The sequence below is a fragment of the Aspergillus tanneri genome, assembly GCF_003426965.1.
Source record: "Aspergillus tanneri strain NIH1004 chromosome Unknown AapTan_3_pilon_pilon_pilon, whole genome shotgun sequence".
Taxonomy (NCBI): Eukaryota; Fungi; Ascomycota; class Eurotiomycetes; order Eurotiales; family Aspergillaceae; genus Aspergillus; species Aspergillus tanneri.
In genome coordinates, this window is record NW_022984630.1 from 1,479,726 (window position 1) to 1,498,638 (window position 18,913).

The following is an 18,913-nucleotide window of genomic DNA, read 5'->3' on the forward strand; positions in this document are numbered from 1 at the left end:
CCCTGCTCAGTGAGCACTAAAACGGAAAGAGAGAGTGTTCGAGCTGTTGTGCAATTCCGGTACATATGCGTACGGCCCTTCTCAATTGATGCCCAACATGGTACAGCCCTTCTATGTTTTGTCACCCCGCGGCTTCCTCGTAATACAGAATTGGGGGGTGTGATGTGGTGTGTAGTTGGTTGATTTAACTGTATGATAGTTGTGTAAGTTAATGTGTATCACCTGAGCCTGTCATGGTCATGTTCTATAGTTACTGGTCTATCTTAATGCACGAATAAGTGCGGTCAGGATGTCAGAACGATACAGCATCAAAAAAGAAGCTCCGCCACTCCCATTCGGCCTGACTACGCACTACAGAGGACTTGGACAAGGTCCCCCACTCGTAGTCATGTCTAATGCGGATATATTCAGCAAGGCAATAGGCCAGAGCCTGGAACACCTTAAATACCTAAAAGATTCTCTATTTCCGCGACAACTGTCGTCCCTAAAGCATCCAGCGTCCCAGGTTCAGACAAAGGCAGCAACTCCTCAGTCTGCTTGCATCTCTTCTCTGCGGGGACACCATTCATTCTCTTCTCCAACCAGGCGAAAGCTTCCGCAAAGCCGTCCATCTGCAATATCACATGAGCATGAGTCACGACCTCATTGTATTTGACGCTCGTCCCAGCAGCGCAGTACCCAGACACAATGCTTTCCGTGTCACGTACAGGGCTGATCTCATCCAAACTTCCCTTATAAACAAACAAGGGAATCTCCGGCGCATACTGTCCAAGGTTATTGTCAGCAAACGCCTGCTGGACAGCGGGATACTGCAATATATTAGGGTCCTTAAAATACGAAAAGATGTCCTCGAATGTAAATTGCAAGACGTTCGCCAAGAAGCAGTTATCGGCCGCCTGAAGAAACTTATTTCTCTTAACAGGATCATCCGTGAGCTGTTCCCGGATTATCGAGGCGATGTCCTGATATTCATGCGACATGCCATGGAACCCTGAGAATACTAATCCCACGAAAGGCCCCTTGTTCAGAGTATAGATAACGTTCTCAATGCTACCGATGAGACCTCCCAGGGCAGCACCAGCGATTTCTAATTCGGGGGCATACAACGGCTGCAACTCGGCTGCAAACCCGGTTGCAAGACTCCCGCCGGAGTATCCCCAGATCGACGTTTTAGCATTGGGTGAGACTTTTGTGAACTTCGTAGAATTGAGAACCGCTCGGATCCCATCGAGGACGGCATAACCGGCTCGACGATTTGCCAGGAAAGCTCCCTGTAAGCCCTCGAAGTCAGGGATAGACACGACCCAACCCTTCTCCAGCGCGGCTATGAACAAAACAGTGTGGATTTGGATTCCCAGCCTCGATAGAATATCGCCCTTTTCTGGACCTGTTTGCAGAACATATGACGGCGCACAGTCAGGCGATGGCGCGTCCTCTGGAATCTGGTAGGAGAGCAGTTTCGTAGTATCTGCATTTTGGGGAATAAGGACCGTAGTTACTGCAACTGTGGGATTTCCAAAATTGTCGTTCGATCGATATAGAATTTGGTATGCGCCTGCAAGACGAAGCGGTATGGGGCCCAAAGCGGCAATTGGATGGGGAACCTTTCTATGGGCTAGAATCGTTCCTGGCTCGGTGGCTTCATAGCCTGCTGGGGCCTTGTAGAAAGGATCTGCACTCGGAGGAAGAACCGCGACTCTTTTTTCTGGTCTGGGAAGGGCATGAACAATAAGAAACAGCAAATAAAGTATGAAAAACTCTGGGAGTTTCATGTTCCCCCCCAATCAAAAGAAGACAAAACTGATAATTTCGTGCATTCTGCAGTAAATACATGGAGCACCAAGTCTCTCAGGATAGTACCAAGTATCTATAGTTAGACTCATCCCTTGGAGGCAAACCGAGTCTGACGGTCTCACTAGCAAACTGTGTAAAAGGGAGACATTTTTTGCAAAAGAGAATGTTTGGCAAAAAATCCGGCAGAATTTTACCTCGTCATTGGCCGGTAGTCTGTTTGTTTGTTTGTTTCGCCGTTCTTGCGTGTCGCAATCCTCCTAGGAATCCAGGCACAAGACTGTTGTTGGTGGAACCCTATGGTGAATTGGGAGAGACACGGTTGGACAGGGTGGATACAATAGCCTACTAATCCCGTGGTTATCCCTGGTGACGATACGCTCGTAGTGATTGTTTGATGTGTCGCGAGTATACACGCCATACAGACTGTTAGTGAGCTCCAGGTTGTGAAGGGTATATTTATGTCTATCCCATCTACTCAATTACATATGCATACACACAATCGACATGCCTGTACGCTAAATCACTACACAATAGGCCCTCACTGGCATTAGTGAAAAAATATGCAAAGTGAACCATGGTGTTCATCGTCTTTAGGTAGTTGGTGATCCCTGAAACAGGATCATAAAGGGTACACTGTTGCAGCCTCCTTTCTCCTTGTTGGGTGGTGAGGAATGCCTACTTAGTCATCTTTTTTTAAAAAATAAAAATAAAAATAAATCACGTGACTATTCTTTGGTTAACTTTAAATAGTTCGCTGACTAAGTGGGCAGAGCAATGAGCAGGATTTGGCCGCAGCTGTTATGCGTGGGGTCACTAACGAACTGAATGGTGCGCTATGGTAGTACGAATAAGAATATATATATATAGAAGGGAAGATAGAACCACGTATATTGTAGAGCTAATCGCTGACCTTTTTTAAGAGTTCAGGTCAGAAGGGGCGATAACTAACTTATAGTTATGTTCGCACATGACTCAACATCCTAGCCAAGGATCCAACTAACTGTTGCTTGATTAGATTAGTTTCTTTAACCCAGCTGAAACCTTGTCTAAGGACAATACATTTTTGCCCAGTCCTAAAAAATACCCCTGAAAATGCGAACATGGAGGCCGCTGTCTAGAACTGTGTAAGGTTCTTGTCCCAGATATAAATGCCCATGGAGATAGCCGATATTTTGGGATGGGTGTTTTTATGATTTGCCTATGCGAGAGATGGTGGTCGAAATACTCTATCCAAACGGGCGGGCTAATATAAGCTTTATAAACATTGTTGGTGCACCCACCTCCGGCACCAATCGATATCAGCAATTTTATTGAGAATGTCTACTGTTACGGAAACAATATGATCCGCCCGACTGGGAGCTGCGGAGTATCTGACGATCCATTTTACCCCTGAGTGCTTTTGTTAGTTGAGCACCTTAGATAGGAATGCATCAGCCACATTGAGATACTGTGATTCCTGGTGTGTCTACGGATAACATCTACTTCCTAGATAGGCCAGGGGTTAGCCTGTAGCTGATCTATAACTCCCTACATATCACTTCCCCTGAATTCCACAACATCTACCACAGCTGTAGCACCAACTGAGAGACGACCTAGTTGTTCAGACTTCACAGGGTCTGAAGTTTGCACCTTTTTGATGCTGATGATTCTCAACGCAACAATTTCAGGGAATATAGAAAGCATATCGGTCAGATACAGAAAAATCCGTTCTCCTCGAAATCGTAGACTTAGAGAAGGAACTAGAGCCTCAGCACCTCGTGGAAGGACCACCGGGTGAAGATAAGCCAGAAAGAGTTGAATAAAAACCCGAAAATGTCAATGCATATCTCTGTGTCATGCCCGGCAACCTATTGGCGTTTATTTTCTTTCAAGAAACCCAAATTATCGAGAACACCTTAGTTTGCTATTCAATTTTATTTAGATTGTTATTAAAAAACGAGCGTTAAGAAACAGTGCAATGTGCAAATAAATGTTTTATAACCATATCTTAAAAAGCGCTAATGACGAAATATGGTCTAACTATGCTCATATGATATTGAGCGAAAGCGTTCGTGATTGCGGGATATTGAATAAACCGCGGACTGCTCTACAGAAGTATTACTGTCTGTTCCTTGGATCAGCAATTCGACTGATGAAGAGAAATAAGAGAAATTAAATCTCCATCGTCTCACAAAGAAGAGTGGACCATGGATTGTATCTTATCAATGGGGCTTATAATGTCTATGGTGAAACCCAAAGCCACGTTCATCCCAAGCGCCAATCGTGAGCTTGACTTGTAGGACATAATTAAACCTCCATATCTCCATATTAGAAGTCGAAATCGTTACATTGACCCATAGTCTGACTTCCTATTAATGATTCGGATATGGTTTTATTATACTGTATCTATAAATAACGAGAGTTACATTAAAAATTAGGAGCTATGCACTTCAATTCAACAGTTTCGAACAACTACACAAGCTCTTGTATTATTTTTGCCCATTTTGGCTTCTCTCAATCTTGCTGCACGCAATGGGAAGACACTCAAAATTGTTTTGGGCCCTTTCAATATAATAATAAGGGCGTGTGCTCACTACACAAAGTATGTAAAAGAATACCTAGTATTCTAAGACTGTCTAGGTACGAAACTAATGATCGGCTGGAATAGGTGAAGATCGTTGTTGGAGAAGCAAATAAATTGGAGAAGCTCGAAATGCCGGATCTGCATGCCATGTGTGCCGAGTGGGCTATGATCTATTTATGTATCTGTCTACTCCATACCTATTTGCCATGCAGCTCTCCTGCTCCGCGTTGAATAACTTAAGAATGGACCTTGATAGCTACAAAGGACATACAATTAAAGACTATTTGATCAGGTTGGGCTGGCCAACGCACAGGCTTGTAGCCGTAGAACTGCTGGAATTAGTCACAAGTAGATTTCTCAGAAGATAAAATAGAAGAAAAGTTTATTCTCAGGTGTTTACAGTTGGCAAGTTGCTCTGAGTTAACTTTGTATAGATTAATGGTTGATTTAAATTTGTGAAGCGCAAGGGGTGAAGCTGATCCATACTGCTTCCAATCACCCAGAAACACCTTTCTGCGAGTAACTAAAGATTTATTGTGCTTGCCAGCGAGCAGAACCGGTTGTGGGAGGGGAGGCTCATTTTTGGGGTTTCGGGTAAAGTTTCTACCCTATGAGCGCCCTATGAAGATCATGCTATTTGCCGCATCTTTCCCTTGGTACGGATGTTGTTCTTTAAAGTTAACGAACTTTATCTATTCTCGACGGTCCTATGATTTGTTGGGGCATCTATAAGTGGAGCCCAAGGCCATGACTCCATTTGTCGTTCGACCATCAAAACCTTATGTCATGTTGATTAATGCTAAACTCGCCTGAGGAAATATTAGAACTTAAAATACCCTGATATTATATCTTATTGTAGCTTCTTTTGTTCACTACTCACCGAGCGATAATGCCCTGAATCACGAACAGCAGCGGCAACATGAGACAAGGTGTTTTCTTACTTATTTGCCTATGGCAACTCGCCGCCCTCTATAAAGTGACTAGCGCGCAAGCAGCTATAGACAGTGACTTAATTAAAGAGCTGTCACCATGTGCAGTAGGGATACAATATTAGCGACTATAATCCCTGTCAATAATTAACCCAGTGTTATAGTTACAATGTCTGCAGGAGACTGTCCCGGAAGTGTCCTGCAATCTAACCGATATTCCTTGCCAATGCGCAAGTAATGACCTTATTAACCTCCTAACAAACTGCATGGTTGCAAACTGTACTATGGCAGAATCACTTGGTAGGTAAACACTGTATAATTTAAGACCTTCCAACGCCCTACTGACTATCTTCCTCCAGTGATGGTTAAAGTCGATGCTATACAATGTAATCGACCCCAGAATAACCACCATCATCTAGTTGTAGGGTTTGCAATTGCAACACCGGTTGTCACATTCATGATGATATTTCTGCGTATTATATCCAGGTTGTGGATAGTCCGCAAACTATGGTGGGATGACTGCATGCATATTATTGCAGGGGTAGGCTTACTCCCCAACACCTATATCTATTTTTTCTATGTTTGGTCCAGAACTCTTAGGCTGACCCTAGAATTTACTATTAAAGGGATTTGCAATACCTTTAACAGTTTTTGCGAACCTTTGTTAGTACTGCCCGTAACCGACTGACCTTTGACTTCGTCTAACTTCCCGACTTTTTTAAAGGCTCTAATTATGGATTTGGATACCATCTCTATGATATCGACTTCAGATCAATTTCCCAAGTATCGCGCCTGCTCTTCTGGTGTAAGTTCTTGACAATATTATGCGAAAATGTCTTTGCAAACCTAACTAGTGTTCAGGGTACCTCTGTATAATATTCTGGCCCTGTACAATCTTCTTTATTAAGATGTCTATTCTCTTTCTTTATCTCCGCGTCTTTCCAATTCGCACTTTCAAGGTGATCGTTTATATCTCCATGGGTGTCTTAACTTCATCTTTCCTAGTCATTGTACTAATGGCTATTTTCCAATGCAACCCAGTGCAAGCCAGCTGGAACTATGATATTAAAGATGCCCATTGCTTAAGCATATCTAGCATCGCGTACGCCAATGCTGCCGTTAATATAGCGACAGAAATTATGATATTTATTCTCCCCCTGCCAGTGCTTCGGACACTGCAAGTCCCCAGACAAAAGAAGTTAGCACTCTGCAGTATATTTGGCCTCGGTGTAATGTAAGACTGTCTCTTCCTAATACAAGCTAAAGTCATATACTGAACAGGAAATAGTGTCATCGCAATTGCTGCAGCACGTCTGGGTACACTCTCCGAAGTGGGAACACTTAACGACCCCACTTACAGTCAGGTCCCTGTTTACGTCCTCAGCTGCGCCGAGACAGGGGTGGCTCATATCTGCGCTGCTGCACCAGCGTTGTACCAATCTATTATCCGGATTAAGCGCAATATATGTACAACAACCGATTCCGATACTATTGTTATAGAGCAGAGATCTCAAGGGAAAGGCTCTCTACCGAATTCCTCACATGCCCGTCGACAAATAAATAAGAGAATCTATCCGGAGTCGATGAATTTGTCTGACTTGGCTATTATGGGGCGTAGTTGGACATCTGACCATCAGGATACCGAATATACTCCGTCCTTTTCTTCTCATCCAGATGTCTTGCCTGACAATAATTATCGTTAGGCCAACCAAGAGTCCCTTTGGAAGCTAAAGTGAAATTGTGCGGTTGGCTCGACGATTGAGCCTCAAATATCTAACCGGGTATGATTGTTGCATATGACTGAGTTTAATCTAGCTTTACGTATTAATAAATGATACTTAAATAGGAGCTAAATTTGCCTTTTACATTAAAGCTAGGAGGAAGCTTAATATACAACAAAAGGATAAGTATCTAATATTTTTAAATTAAAAACTAAAAATACTAAAAAGTTGCATTATAAAGTTCCCCCTAGTTCTCTAATCGCACGTTCTTCGCTTGACTCCAATTCAATCTGTGGTAGTTTACCAACGCCGAGAATCAGACCATCCGCTTCAGATGAGACTCCCACTATATTGTTCCATGTGTGCTCGTAAAGAGTACCTTGAGGGTAGCAAAGACAGTTGGGTTGCGGACGAGACCTAGTAGTTTCGCAAAAGCCTCCAGAGGGTCATCCTGGAACTCTTCGTGTTCGAAGAGAGCCACACGTCATTACAAACAGATGGTGTTAACTAATATTATTAACGTCATCTAGTCTATCTAGGTACAATGACCATGACATGGGCAGGAACGTAAGAGGAATTTCTTTTTAATTAATTGTAGTGCTTATCACAGAGGTGCAGTTGCCCGAATCGACATAATAAGTGATCACACTTCAAGTCTTTCTGCCCCAAATGCCAAAACTTTAAGGACGGGCAGTTCCTTGGTCCATCAGTTGTGTTTGGATCAAGAATCTGGATCACCGTTAGATCTACGCTTTACCTGAAGTACATATGATACAGTACATCAATTGAAACTGAGGTACCTAGCTATCTCGATACCCAATCTCATTTATTTCTCTCAAGTGTGGGCCGTCCTTTCATGATTGAAGCAACTCATGGAGAAGCATGGCACACTTCTAGAACGTGTGTACCCAGTCTACAAAGCAATAGTCTTGTTTGTAGAAAGCAGATGCTCTTCACACAGATCTGGGTGTTTTGCAACATGTTTAGCTGGCTCGCCCTTGGCACGATTTAACATTTTGGATTTTTGAGAGAGTCGAGGGTGTTTCTCAATCGGTCAATATTTGTCTCTCAAGGTCTGACTTCAACAGACACAGGGCATATTGCGGCTGATGATCGCCGGTGATGTCGGCTCCGACGGAAGCGTCAACGACGTATGCGAGTCACCTCCGACAAGGTGATCGGGCTACTGCCTGCTGTGTATACAGAGGGCCGTCTGATGTAGATGACTACCGTGGTTAGGGACCCAGATTGCCGTACCTGTCGGTTCGTCTGTATCCTTATGGCGAGTGAATACTGAAGCAGCTACATTCATACATTGACAAGGGGATAAATAGATATATATGTACGTACCCAGAGACAAACAGCCGCAGCGCTAGCAATTGCGTTGACAGCACGACTCCCTGACGCAGGAACTGCAGAGAAGCTAGAGGACTACATGTAACTGACTGAGATGACCATCGACCAGCGGCATGTCCTGGAAAGCTAGGCCTATGCAATCTCACTCCTGCTGCGACTAAATGCTGATTTGCAGTGGACGGCCGCGCACCCAGTACAACACAATGAGTTACAGAAAACGTAGGCTGGCAGTTGGGGACGAACCATGTATTAAGTGCCATCATCAATCTGCCATACATCCTACTCTAGTCAGGCAGGAGCATAGTGTTAACACACATGTTGTTAGCAGACGGCAGGGCAGCTCTTAATATTTCCCTTACTGATGGCCCCTGGTCTCTTGCTTCTCAAGCCGCGCCTCATCTGAATGCACTTCCGCAGGTATAAGCAGCACATTGATCTCGTGGTGTGTTGACATACAATAAAAAATATTTGTTATTCTGAGACCAGTAGGAGCCTGGCGCCAGAGCTCCTGTCCTCGAGGACAGATGCTACGTAGAATTAACCGCCGTTATACGGAACACGAGCCCATGCTAGGTAAAGGTCATAACAGGGGAGGGGGAGGGAGAAATGAATCAGGTCCACCACCGAAGGAAACACAAATAAAAGAAACGTAATTGAAGACAAAAGAGAAGTTTTAATTTCCCCTTAATGCCTACGGCACGGGTGGCCTTACCCGCAGCACCATACTGATCGTCAGTTCCATGGTTCAGCCGTACAATTCCTACTACTATCAATCATCTAGCTCATCCCGCAACAACAAACTGCTTCTCCGTCTTTAACATTTTCAACGCACTCTCTGGTAGATTCAATGTATCCGCGACAATCTGCTTCGGGGTAGAACCAATCCATTGACCCAAAGCAATATCTAACTCGTCAGCACACCTGTCACCCTGTAGATAATCAGATCAAACTAACCTGTAAACTCCTTCGCCTGCAAAACCTCCAAAACCACCAACTCCTCATCCCCCGTATTCTCAATATAGTGGCTATGCGACTGTGGAAAATAGCCTACATCACCCGCGCGATAATCAAACGTGGTAGCGGTACTGGGCGCCTCGAAAAGCGTCGCCCGGCCCTGACCACGGATAAAGAACGTCCACTCGTCACTAGTGGGATGCCAATGGATTTCGCGCAACCCGCCAGGTTTAACTGTTACTATGGCGGCGGAGAAATCCTTCGCGACGGGGAAGGTCAGCGGGTCAACGATTTTCACCGATCCGCCTGCGACTTCGTGCGCGGGCTGCTCGGAGAAATGGTACGAGTAGCTCTGGTTGCGAGGGACGATGCCTGCGGAAGTCGTCACGTTTTGGTCTTCGATATTGGTGGGTGCTCGTGTGCCGGGAAATATGTAGAGTTCTTCTTTGGGGATATTGTCGAAGGCGGATATGGGGAGGCCGAGGTTTCTGGATAGGACGGATTTCTAGGTCCATTAGTTTGAGACTGGATGTCTGGGATGAATGGGGAGGTTACTGGATTGTGGGCGAAGACTTCAGATGCAAGGAAGGTATTGTCTTCGGAGAAGGATCCGTCATCGAAGACGAGAAGAAACTCGACTCCTACATCGAGCGCTTGTATGGAATGAGGAACTCCCCTAATATACTTAGCACATGAGTATCATTTATCTGGGATAATCTTACGGTGGAAAAAACCACACATCGCCTTCCGTCACGTCGTCGATAAAGGTCTCACCATTCTCATTCACAGCATGCAGTATTGTCAGTTTAATCCCATACCAGATAGGAAATACATACCTGAATCCGACACGACCCATTCAACACCAACGACCACTCACCCGCAACATGCCAATGCAGTTCGCGATACGCCCCTGCCTGCAGTCGCATATCCACACCGGCCATCTTAGTGGCATCAGGCATGACAACCGTGTTCTCTTGACGGGCCCATCCGGCACCGTTCTTGCCCAGTCTGACCGCTCAGTAACTCTAGGTGTCATGGTTCGTTGGTGACTTACCGGTTTCGGCTGAGGCCTGAGTAGGGTTAGTGACGCCATCGACTGAGTAAAGGAGTACATACCCATGGGCCATTGAGCATTGATCGTCTGTCCATTGTCGGTGCCCGGGGGTGCCAACTTGTCGCTGTTGATGCGGTCGTACCACGTGTTGCCTACGAAGTTAGATATGGGGTAAGGCATTCGTGCTGTGATAGGATGTAGATAGACGTACGAGGACCCGGGTCAGTACCGCCGGTGTCACCGCGGATGGGCTGCGGGCTGTCCACTTTTTCGAAGTCGAGGTAGGGAGCAATGTCAGGGTCTTCCTTCTGTCCAGTAACAAGTTTGTATTTCATCCCCTCGGTGGTATGTTTAGTGAGTTTGTTAGACGAGTAGCCCAGAAGATCGGACGGGCCTCGTAGAGGGGGATCTGAGTCTCGGGGGGCCGGGGCCCCATAGATACTCGGCAGGAGAGAGAAAATGGAGAAGAGAATAGGCTTCATCTTGAGTAGTCTTCGAAGGATACAGTGAATCAAGTTGGTTGCTCCAGTTCTGATTGACCAGATCATAAGGGACTATTTATAGTCTACCGCGGGCACAATTTCCAGGTAAACCCCTCATGTACCAGATACATCCTTGGAGAAATATCGATTGCCACTGGGACATTAAGATGCGGGGCCTACTATAGAAAGTAGGGCTGCCGATTGCCGTTTGATCCGCCGAAGCAAGGATGCTTCTGGGCTAGATAGGCAGCTAGCTCAAGTAGTATATGATATGGCCGACAACCACTTCATTTTAAATTACCAAGCCGGTTGGAGTATTCGACAGGGGAGGGGCAAATGTCGACAATTTTAGTCTTATGTCAGACCAAGCTCGGGGATGCTGGTTGGTTCGGGAGAGACCAAATCGCCGCTTCGCAGGATATGATGAGAGAATCTAGTAGTAGGGCTACCGTAGGGCTGCTGCCTACTGTTGTTGGGCCAGGTGCAACGTTGGCATGTCCTAGAATTTCGTTCTTGGAAACCCACTCGTATCCAATATGCAGCAAAACCGCTAAATATTCATAAGCTTTAGCCAAGATAGGATCGACTAGTGGACTGGATTGTTTGTGTCTCATCCACGCTGGCTAGTCTCTTGATGTCCACCAGTGACGTCGTTCCATGATATCATATTCATCGACGTTATCGTCCTTTGATCTCCTCTCCGCATGCGGAGTGAAACCTTCCAACCCAGTGCTGCTGTACTATATCTGTTGATCTACAAGCCCTACCCGTGTAACCGTCGGAGAGGAATTTCCCTCCAAACCACTCTCTAGTCTCCTTCCATCAAGGCATCTGATGTCCGGTGGTCCAAACAGTCTCCCCAGCATAAAGATAGCAACGTTTTAGGAACCCCGCACGAGGGCTTGAGAGAAATAATACACCTCTTGTCGGAGTCCGGCAGGTCAGGTGGCACATTCGACTGGTCTGTTTGACCTCCCTCCTTTCTACATTCTATCTCCGCATAAGGCAGATACAGATACAGATACGAGAATCCTCTCATGAAATGTCCAGGAGAATCAAACAGTAGAATCCGGAATATTAGCAATGCCTAGGGAGACAACCAGTGCGACCGTACGTCCAGGATCGTGCTATTGCGCACAGCCTTCCCCGATACCTCCAGAAGTTCTAAATCCTCCAATGGAACCTCACCAGGATCGGGCACAGGCTCCAGCTATTCTCGTCCTCGCGTCGAAAGAGCGGTCACGCTGAATCCTTCCAAGCGGAGCTGGGTTATACTCGGCAATGCGGGCTGTCCAACACCTCAGTTAACATGTAGTTCGCCACGCCACAGTTGTTATTTTTAGCCGTCACCTAGTTAGTGGAACTGACCATACAACCAGATGCAACACAAATACACCCTTAATTAACATACTGTACATACATAGATAGGATAACTACAGCATAATCTTCCTGCCCCTCCTCCAAATAAACAGAAACCAACTACAAACCGCGTTTCTCGCCCCTCTTCTTCTACTCCTCTGCTCTCTCCGCAGATACTCCTCTCTCTCATGGACCACCACCCCCGCCCACATCCTAGTCTCAGGAAGTACGATCTCCCCAACGACATGGTAGAACTCGTCCAGCCGTCTTTTATGTCGTCTCTCGTACTCCAGAATCTGACACAACATCTCTACTTTGTCCACGTCGTGCACGAACTTCGCCTCTAGCGTGCGATTCTCCTCATACTCCTGGAACAATTCCATTATAGCACCGCCGATCCCTGAACCCCCCGGGACACGCCCCAGAAGGGTATCGACAATGTACTGCATGGCGGAGAGCTCTCGACGGACTTTTTCCGTCTTCTCGATGTCGATATTCCGCGGGGTGATATCACCCACTAGGCACTCTGCCATGTCGTGGACTAACGCCATCGAGATACATCGTGGGATGTCCAGAACAGAGGCGAGACTCGGCGGTGCAGACATCACCATGATTGCCATTCGGTACATGTGGTCGGAGATGGACTCCCCCCGGGGAATCTTCACCTGGCGCCATCCTTCTCGTCTCGTGGTTTTTAGTCGTTCCAGGAGATGGAAGAAAGGGATCGGGCTACTGGTGTATGGTTCTGGTGGATGGGCGAGATGAGTGAGAACTATAATGAGGTAAGTGCTTCGTCTTGGAATAAATGTCCCTAGTATGGGTATCTGTAACGAACCTGTGTCAGGCGTCCATATCTCTTCCATGTTGAATAGGTGACACGGCGAGTGACCAGCTTCCGAACATACAAGTCTCTACCCAGTTCTTTTCCAGAAAGATGCACGATTTATACCACAAGACTGGACGGGCAGTAGACTCTCGGTTCCGGATCGGATTGGAATCTCACCTGACAGGTCAGATGGGTTTAATTCAATATGAGCTATCGCATCCATGTCGATGGATTCAGCAGTCCTTGCTGGTCTGAAAGATGCATAGGCAATATCCTCGGGACAGACTAGGTGGCTTTACTTTGAATACAGGTACTTGGAACTTCCTGGATGCCCACTGTATGGAGTATAGATTACCCAGTACGAAGTAGCTTGGCCACATTCGTCAATCTATGTACTGTCGAGGTGAAACGTAGCGTCAATAAATCGGATTTCTGCCCAACAGACGGATGTGCAATGGGTATTGTTCAGCTTGGTCTATCGCCCAAAGCAGTTATTTGTCTATCGCCCTGCATCTTGCATGGTCGGTCCACTCAAGAGTACAGTAGTACGGTAGGTAAGATAATAGTGTGTCTCCCTTGCATGGAACTTCTGGTTGAGTCGATTGTTCGGGTAAGCTCAGCTGCTTCTTGTCTTTTGGGGTATTACCAATTATTTACTATAGATGAAGTATTTCAAGAATACTCATAGACTAGAAGAATACATTCATATAAATCTATGCATGATATACACATTTCCCTCGGATATTTATCGCTCTGCAGTCTACTGACCCCCCCGGGGAACCCGACACAATGCCCGCGCGTCTTCAGGCATAGTAGTCCAGAGCACCTGACGGACTTCGCACCCAACCTGATCCACAGCGTCCATTGCCCACAACACATCCAGGTGTTCGTACTCGTCAATGACCTTGGCATGAACGACCTGGACGTGCGGCTCGCGACCGTTCTGCAGTCGCTGCAACAGACGCCGCCCGTCCACAAGATCATCCGATCCTGCAACCCAAAGCGCCATCGGAGGCACCTGGGGACCGTACCATGCAGTGTCGGTGCGCGAGGCCCCTTCATCAAGTCTTTGGCCCGCACGGTTTTCCTCCTCCATTTCCAGCAGGCAGGTTTCGCGCGTAGCTAGAATGCATTTTTGGATCGAAAACGAGGCCGCACCAAGCCACCACCAGATGGTCTCAGCACTGACATACACAGGGGCAAATTGAAACATGCGGTCGCGGAGACCTCGGTCCCAGCGGGTGTCGCTCCAACCAAACAAATGATAGAAAACGTAGTAACCTAGTGTGCCATATAGGCAGGGATTCACGTATGCACGCATGGTCATCATGAATGGTATAAAAGAGTGAATGCCGAACGTCATCCGAAATAAGAATGGCGACATTGCTCGAACAATGCGGAAGTACACCCTGTCGACTAGCGGTCCGGCATATGCAGCCGGTGCCAAAGCGCAAAACACCGATATGCGCTCGCCCAGTTCCGGTCGCTGTTCCTTGGCCAGCGCCACGAATGTCTGCGCAGTGCCCTGCGAATGGCACACGAGACCTAGCTTTTCAAACCCAGTCTCGTACAGCACCCGAGACATGAACGCTGCGAGATCAAAGACCCCCATTTGTTGGATAGTCCAAGTCCACATACGGGGATCAGATGGCGACAGAGAGATATGCTCCGGCTCCACGCCACAGCGATTATTCCCAAGCCAGACATCATATCCCGACTTGCACAGATAAAAAGCCAGACTGTCATCATCGTTGGTACAGTATGCACCGGCGCTTTGCAGCAGACCGTGGATTAACAAAACGGGGTATTTCCGACCCGCACCTGGAGACAAACGCGGATTCTTCACCTCTGTAAAAACTTCCGGTCCACGATATCGCCTGTATATCGCAGACGAAGGCGTGTGTTCCTGTGGATTATAAACATGCCACAGAGTGAGAATATACCCGTCCTCCGTTTGCACCTTGAACGTCTCCACATCGAGGCCAACCCTCCTGGCATAGTATGCCACGTCGCATACGATTGGGTCCTTCCCACCTTCCAGGGGAGGACACTCTTCAGGGACTTCTTCATCAATATCTTTTTTCTTCTGCTGCCGGGTCCATTTCTGCTGATCCTTTTGTCGCTCTCTTTTTCGTGTTCGTTCTTCCTCGTAAAATACTCGGTGCGAATTGGGATCCCTCCCTTTCAACCATAGACAAAAATTGCCCACGCAAGCTCTAGCCTGCGTAACCAGCGCACCACCGACTATAACGCCCAGGAATAGCAGCGACAGTACGAAAGAAACGCATCGAATCACCAGATACTTCAGGGACGAGGCAATCGAGGGGGGGCCGTAGGAAGGAAGCGGTGGGAACAGCGGATGAGCCGAGGTGGGCAAGCTCGTCAAGGGACGTGATTGAGATCGGTACGGTTCGTCACGATGCTGCGGTTCATCGCCCAACAACACATCAGTGACCGTTGACACACCTAGCTTTTCATCTTCTCGTACCCTGTTTAGATCCTCTAACTCGAGTACATATCGAGGGTGCTTTCCATTGATGTCGTAATTCTGACTCTGGTCGGCTAATACCACTTCGGTGGCCATGGTTTCTAGCCGATCGTGGGGCTCTTGAGGTCAAAGGAAGTAGCAGTTCCTCGGCATGCGAATCGTACTGATTGTCGTCCAGACTGTATATCAGGACGGGGCAGGTTAGGACGGCAGGTTAGGAGACAGCCACAGGATAGAAAAGGGACGATGGCTGCATTTTGCACTGGAACTGAAGGGATACACCTGGTGGCAAAATGCAACCGAGCTCTGGCAAGGAGAAGATCTGAAGACCAGGGAAATGGAAACTCGATCAAGGGGCGATGCGATGGAGCATCCACGACATTGCCGCTTTTGGAAATGCCGAAAAGGGGTCTCCACGTGAAAGTGGGTCAGGAACTGAAAATACAGCCAATCAGGATATATGCCATTTCGGAAAGAAAATATGTCTAAGGCACCAACCATATATAGTACGAATAGCTAACAGTACCGATAATTGTATTCTATCTACCCATGATGAAGGATGAATCAAGCCGCTTATATGCATCTCATCACAGTCTACCAGCGCTAGACATATATGTACCACGCACCGATATGCCTGGTCCCATCAAGTCAGATGGCATGCCTTCTCAATGTGCTCCGAGTCGCGTTTCTCCTGGGTATCAGCCTCCAGTTCAACATGAGTGACATTACTCTGTCCTTCACTCTCATTCCAGGATTCCGCGTAATGCTCAGAAGGTTGAAAACGAGCAGAGCGCCAAGCCACTGAGACCTTGGAGTACAGCTCATCGACCTGTTCCAGACTAAGCCCTTTGGTCTCATAGACGCAGAAATATACAAAGACCGCAGCAGCGAAGCAGAAACTGCCCCAGATGAAGAACACTTTGGACTGCAGGTCAGCATTTCCGGGGCCGGCATTCACCATATACGGGGTTGCATATGCAATGCCCCAGTTGAGCAACCAGTTGGTTGCGGTCGTGATGGAGAGACATTTCGCACGCGCTTTAAGAGGGAAAAGTTCGCCGGTGACCACCCAGGCCGAGGGCCCAAATGAGCAAGCAAAGAAAAAGATAAAGAAGCAGACAAAGGCAATCAGAACTTTGTTCGCGACTTCAGATGAGGCCGCCGTGCCCATAATGGCAACGATGAGCTGGCTTACCCCCATTCCAACGGCCCCGAATATGAGCAGCGGTCGACGACCCCATGTTTCAATCAGATATAGGCCGGGGATTGTTGATACCACATTAACAATGTTGGTGATCAAGGTGACAAGAAAGCTGTTTTTGATACCTGAATGCTCGAAGAATGTCGTCCCATAGTAAACTTGAAGAGGGTTAGTCCCAATACGACGAAGAGTATGGCAAGTGACAAGAACATACAGATAAAGTTGCAGCCAGTTAACTGCTGAAAGGCTTGAATACCACAACCGGTGGCCAGTCGTTTCCCTAAGGTTCCCCGAAGGATCTCCAAATAACTCGCACTTCCTACGCTGAGTTCGTACTCATGATTGGCTCGGATCTCAGCCAATTCATGAACAACATAGGGATCATTAACGTCCATGTGTCGAAGACGCGCCAGGGACTTGGCTGCAGCATCATGACGACCCATTTTGATCAAGAAACGAGGTGTCTCGGGGAGAAGTAGCATTCCGATAACTAGGATGATGGCCCAGGCGAATTGGACTGCGACAGGAATACGATAGCATCCGGTATCTGTACGGTCCTTTGTCGAATTGTTCACAATAGCGGCAATCAACAAACCAAGCGTGATAGCTAGTTGATATGCGCCAACAATGGTGCCCCGGATCCACTTGGGTGCAGTTTCTGACTGATAAAGAGGAACTGTTGCGACATCAGCACGCTTCAACTATCGTGATGGAATACGGGATATAGCGTACTAGTTGCAGACAGCAAACCGACCCCATAGCCGGCGAATGACCTGCCAGCGGCAAACAGTGGGATAGATGTGGCCACCGTTTGGAGAATTACGCCAAAACAAAAGACACCAGAGTCAATAATCATTGCAATGCGTCTACCAAAGTAGTCAGCGATAGGGGCAGAAGTCAGCGCTCCGAAGAAGGTCCCTGCAGAAAGCAAGGATACGATCATCGAAGACTGCGAAGAGGTCACATCCGGAAAATTGTCCACTGGGTTGATATAACCAGTCGAAAATAATTGCCGCCAGTGTTTCATGGCAAGAATGCCACTGATGGTACCAGTATCATATCTAGACAAAGACAATTCTCATCAGACAGCTATAACTTGAAACGGCAATGGAATATACCTACCCAAACAACAAGCCTCCAAAGGCCACAAACAAACCAACAGCGATAGCAGGAAAAGCCGATCCAGCTGCCTCGTCAGGTTTCTTCAATAGAAATCCCATATTGATGGCGAAGATAAGATATCAGAGCACAAGCAAGGAGTGGAACGCCAATCTAGAGAATGTAAAGTGTTTTGTTCCGCACGACAGATGACGAAACTGCAGCAACTATCAATGAAAGAAGAATGGTCAATCCGATCCAGGACAGACAAGAACATTTGTATTCGTGCCAGTGCGTGGCCAACATGCGACGGACACAGTTGGCAATCTCCGTATCCGGCATCTTGAAGACCGCCGATGGCCGCAATCAGGCATCAAGCACCACTGCCGGCAGTTCCCACTCGGAATCGGGGCTGATAACTGCATTATTTTTGCTCACGCATATGACCTCTTTCACACCACGGGATAACTGACACTGAGGAAAAAGTTAAACTTAGGCGGCGCAAGGGAGCGAATTTGCACGAGCTATTTAGGCCATGAGTATACCAGTGAGACATAGCCAAATAAAACGTCAACCATGGGCTGAGCGACATCGAATGATTCTGGAAATCAGTTCGAGAGGGTGGGTAGTGAAAAGTTAAAGATGGCGCTGTCGTGCAGATGAGCTACAGGGCTGTGATATCAGCCCTTGCTGCGTCCCTTCATCTCAGAGGCGATCCTGAGGGCGGCTACAGACGGCCACTGCTAACAAATACTGAGCGGCTGCAAGCAGGCATAAAGATAGGCGTGGCGGTTGCACGGAAAAAGCGGCCAAGAATCAACGGAATGCGTGGAATCCAATACCGGGTTCGGCCACATTCCTGGTTCGCAACCACTTGGGATCGCAAGGGAGAGCCACTTAAGGACATGGCTGAACATCGATTCACATGGGGAGATGAGAGAGCTAACGGAGAAGTTGTATCTATGCTGACTGATGCCCAACTCAACTCCCTTTAACGCCTAGCCGAGGTTACACAGACTGCCTACTTCAGCGTTGGTATGTAAATCCCATCATATTCGTAAAACCCACGTTTTGTATAATTGTGTCAT

The 18,913-nt window shown here is 47.2% G+C and overlaps 5 protein-coding genes across 5 annotated transcripts; all 5 read right to left on the minus strand.

The window, feature by feature from the left end:
• Positions 1-440: 440 nt before the first annotated feature.
• Positions 441-1,996, minus strand: ATNIH1004_004287 (uncharacterized protein; the record flags this gene model as incomplete). The annotated part of the gene is made up of 2 exons (XM_033568957.1): positions 441-1,710; positions 1,989-1,996. The coding sequence occupies 2 exons, from the start codon at positions 1,994-1,996 to the stop codon at positions 441-443; spliced, it is 1,278 nt and encodes a 425-aa protein (XP_033427763.1).
• A 7,149-nt stretch (positions 1,997-9,145) lies between these two features.
• ATNIH1004_004288 (putative oxalate decarboxylase) lies at positions 9,146-10,853 on the minus strand (the record flags this gene model as incomplete). The annotated part of the gene is made up of 8 exons (XM_033568958.1): positions 9,146-9,267; positions 9,318-9,822; positions 9,873-9,993; positions 10,040-10,095; positions 10,154-10,325; positions 10,372-10,387; positions 10,434-10,523; positions 10,583-10,853. The coding sequence occupies 8 exons, from the start codon at positions 10,851-10,853 to the stop codon at positions 9,146-9,148; spliced, it is 1,353 nt and encodes a 450-aa protein (XP_033427764.1).
• A 1,087-nt stretch (positions 10,854-11,940) lies between these two features.
• ATNIH1004_004289 (HD domain-containing protein) lies at positions 11,941-13,075 on the minus strand (the record flags this gene model as incomplete). Its single annotated transcript, XM_033568959.1, has 3 exons — positions 11,941-12,063; positions 12,443-12,984; positions 13,048-13,075. 3 exons carry the CDS (start codon positions 13,073-13,075, stop codon positions 11,941-11,943), a joined length of 693 nt encoding a protein of 230 aa, XP_033427765.1.
• Positions 13,076-13,798: 723 nt separating this feature from the next.
• Positions 13,799-15,622, minus strand: ATNIH1004_004290 (putative ab-hydrolase associated lipase; the record flags this gene model as incomplete). Its single annotated transcript, XM_033568960.1, has 1 exon — positions 13,799-15,622. The coding sequence occupies one exon, from the start codon at positions 15,620-15,622 to the stop codon at positions 13,799-13,801; it is 1,824 nt and encodes a 607-aa protein (XP_033427766.1).
• Positions 15,623-16,169: 547 nt separating this feature from the next.
• On the minus strand, positions 16,170-17,947 carry SNF3 (sugar porter family MFS transporter; the record flags this gene model as incomplete). Its single annotated transcript, XM_033568961.1, has 4 exons — positions 16,170-16,885; positions 16,942-17,403; positions 17,460-17,788; positions 17,850-17,947. 4 exons carry the CDS (start codon positions 17,945-17,947, stop codon positions 16,170-16,172), a joined length of 1,605 nt encoding a protein of 534 aa, XP_033427767.1.
• Positions 17,948-18,913: the final 966 nt, after the last annotated feature.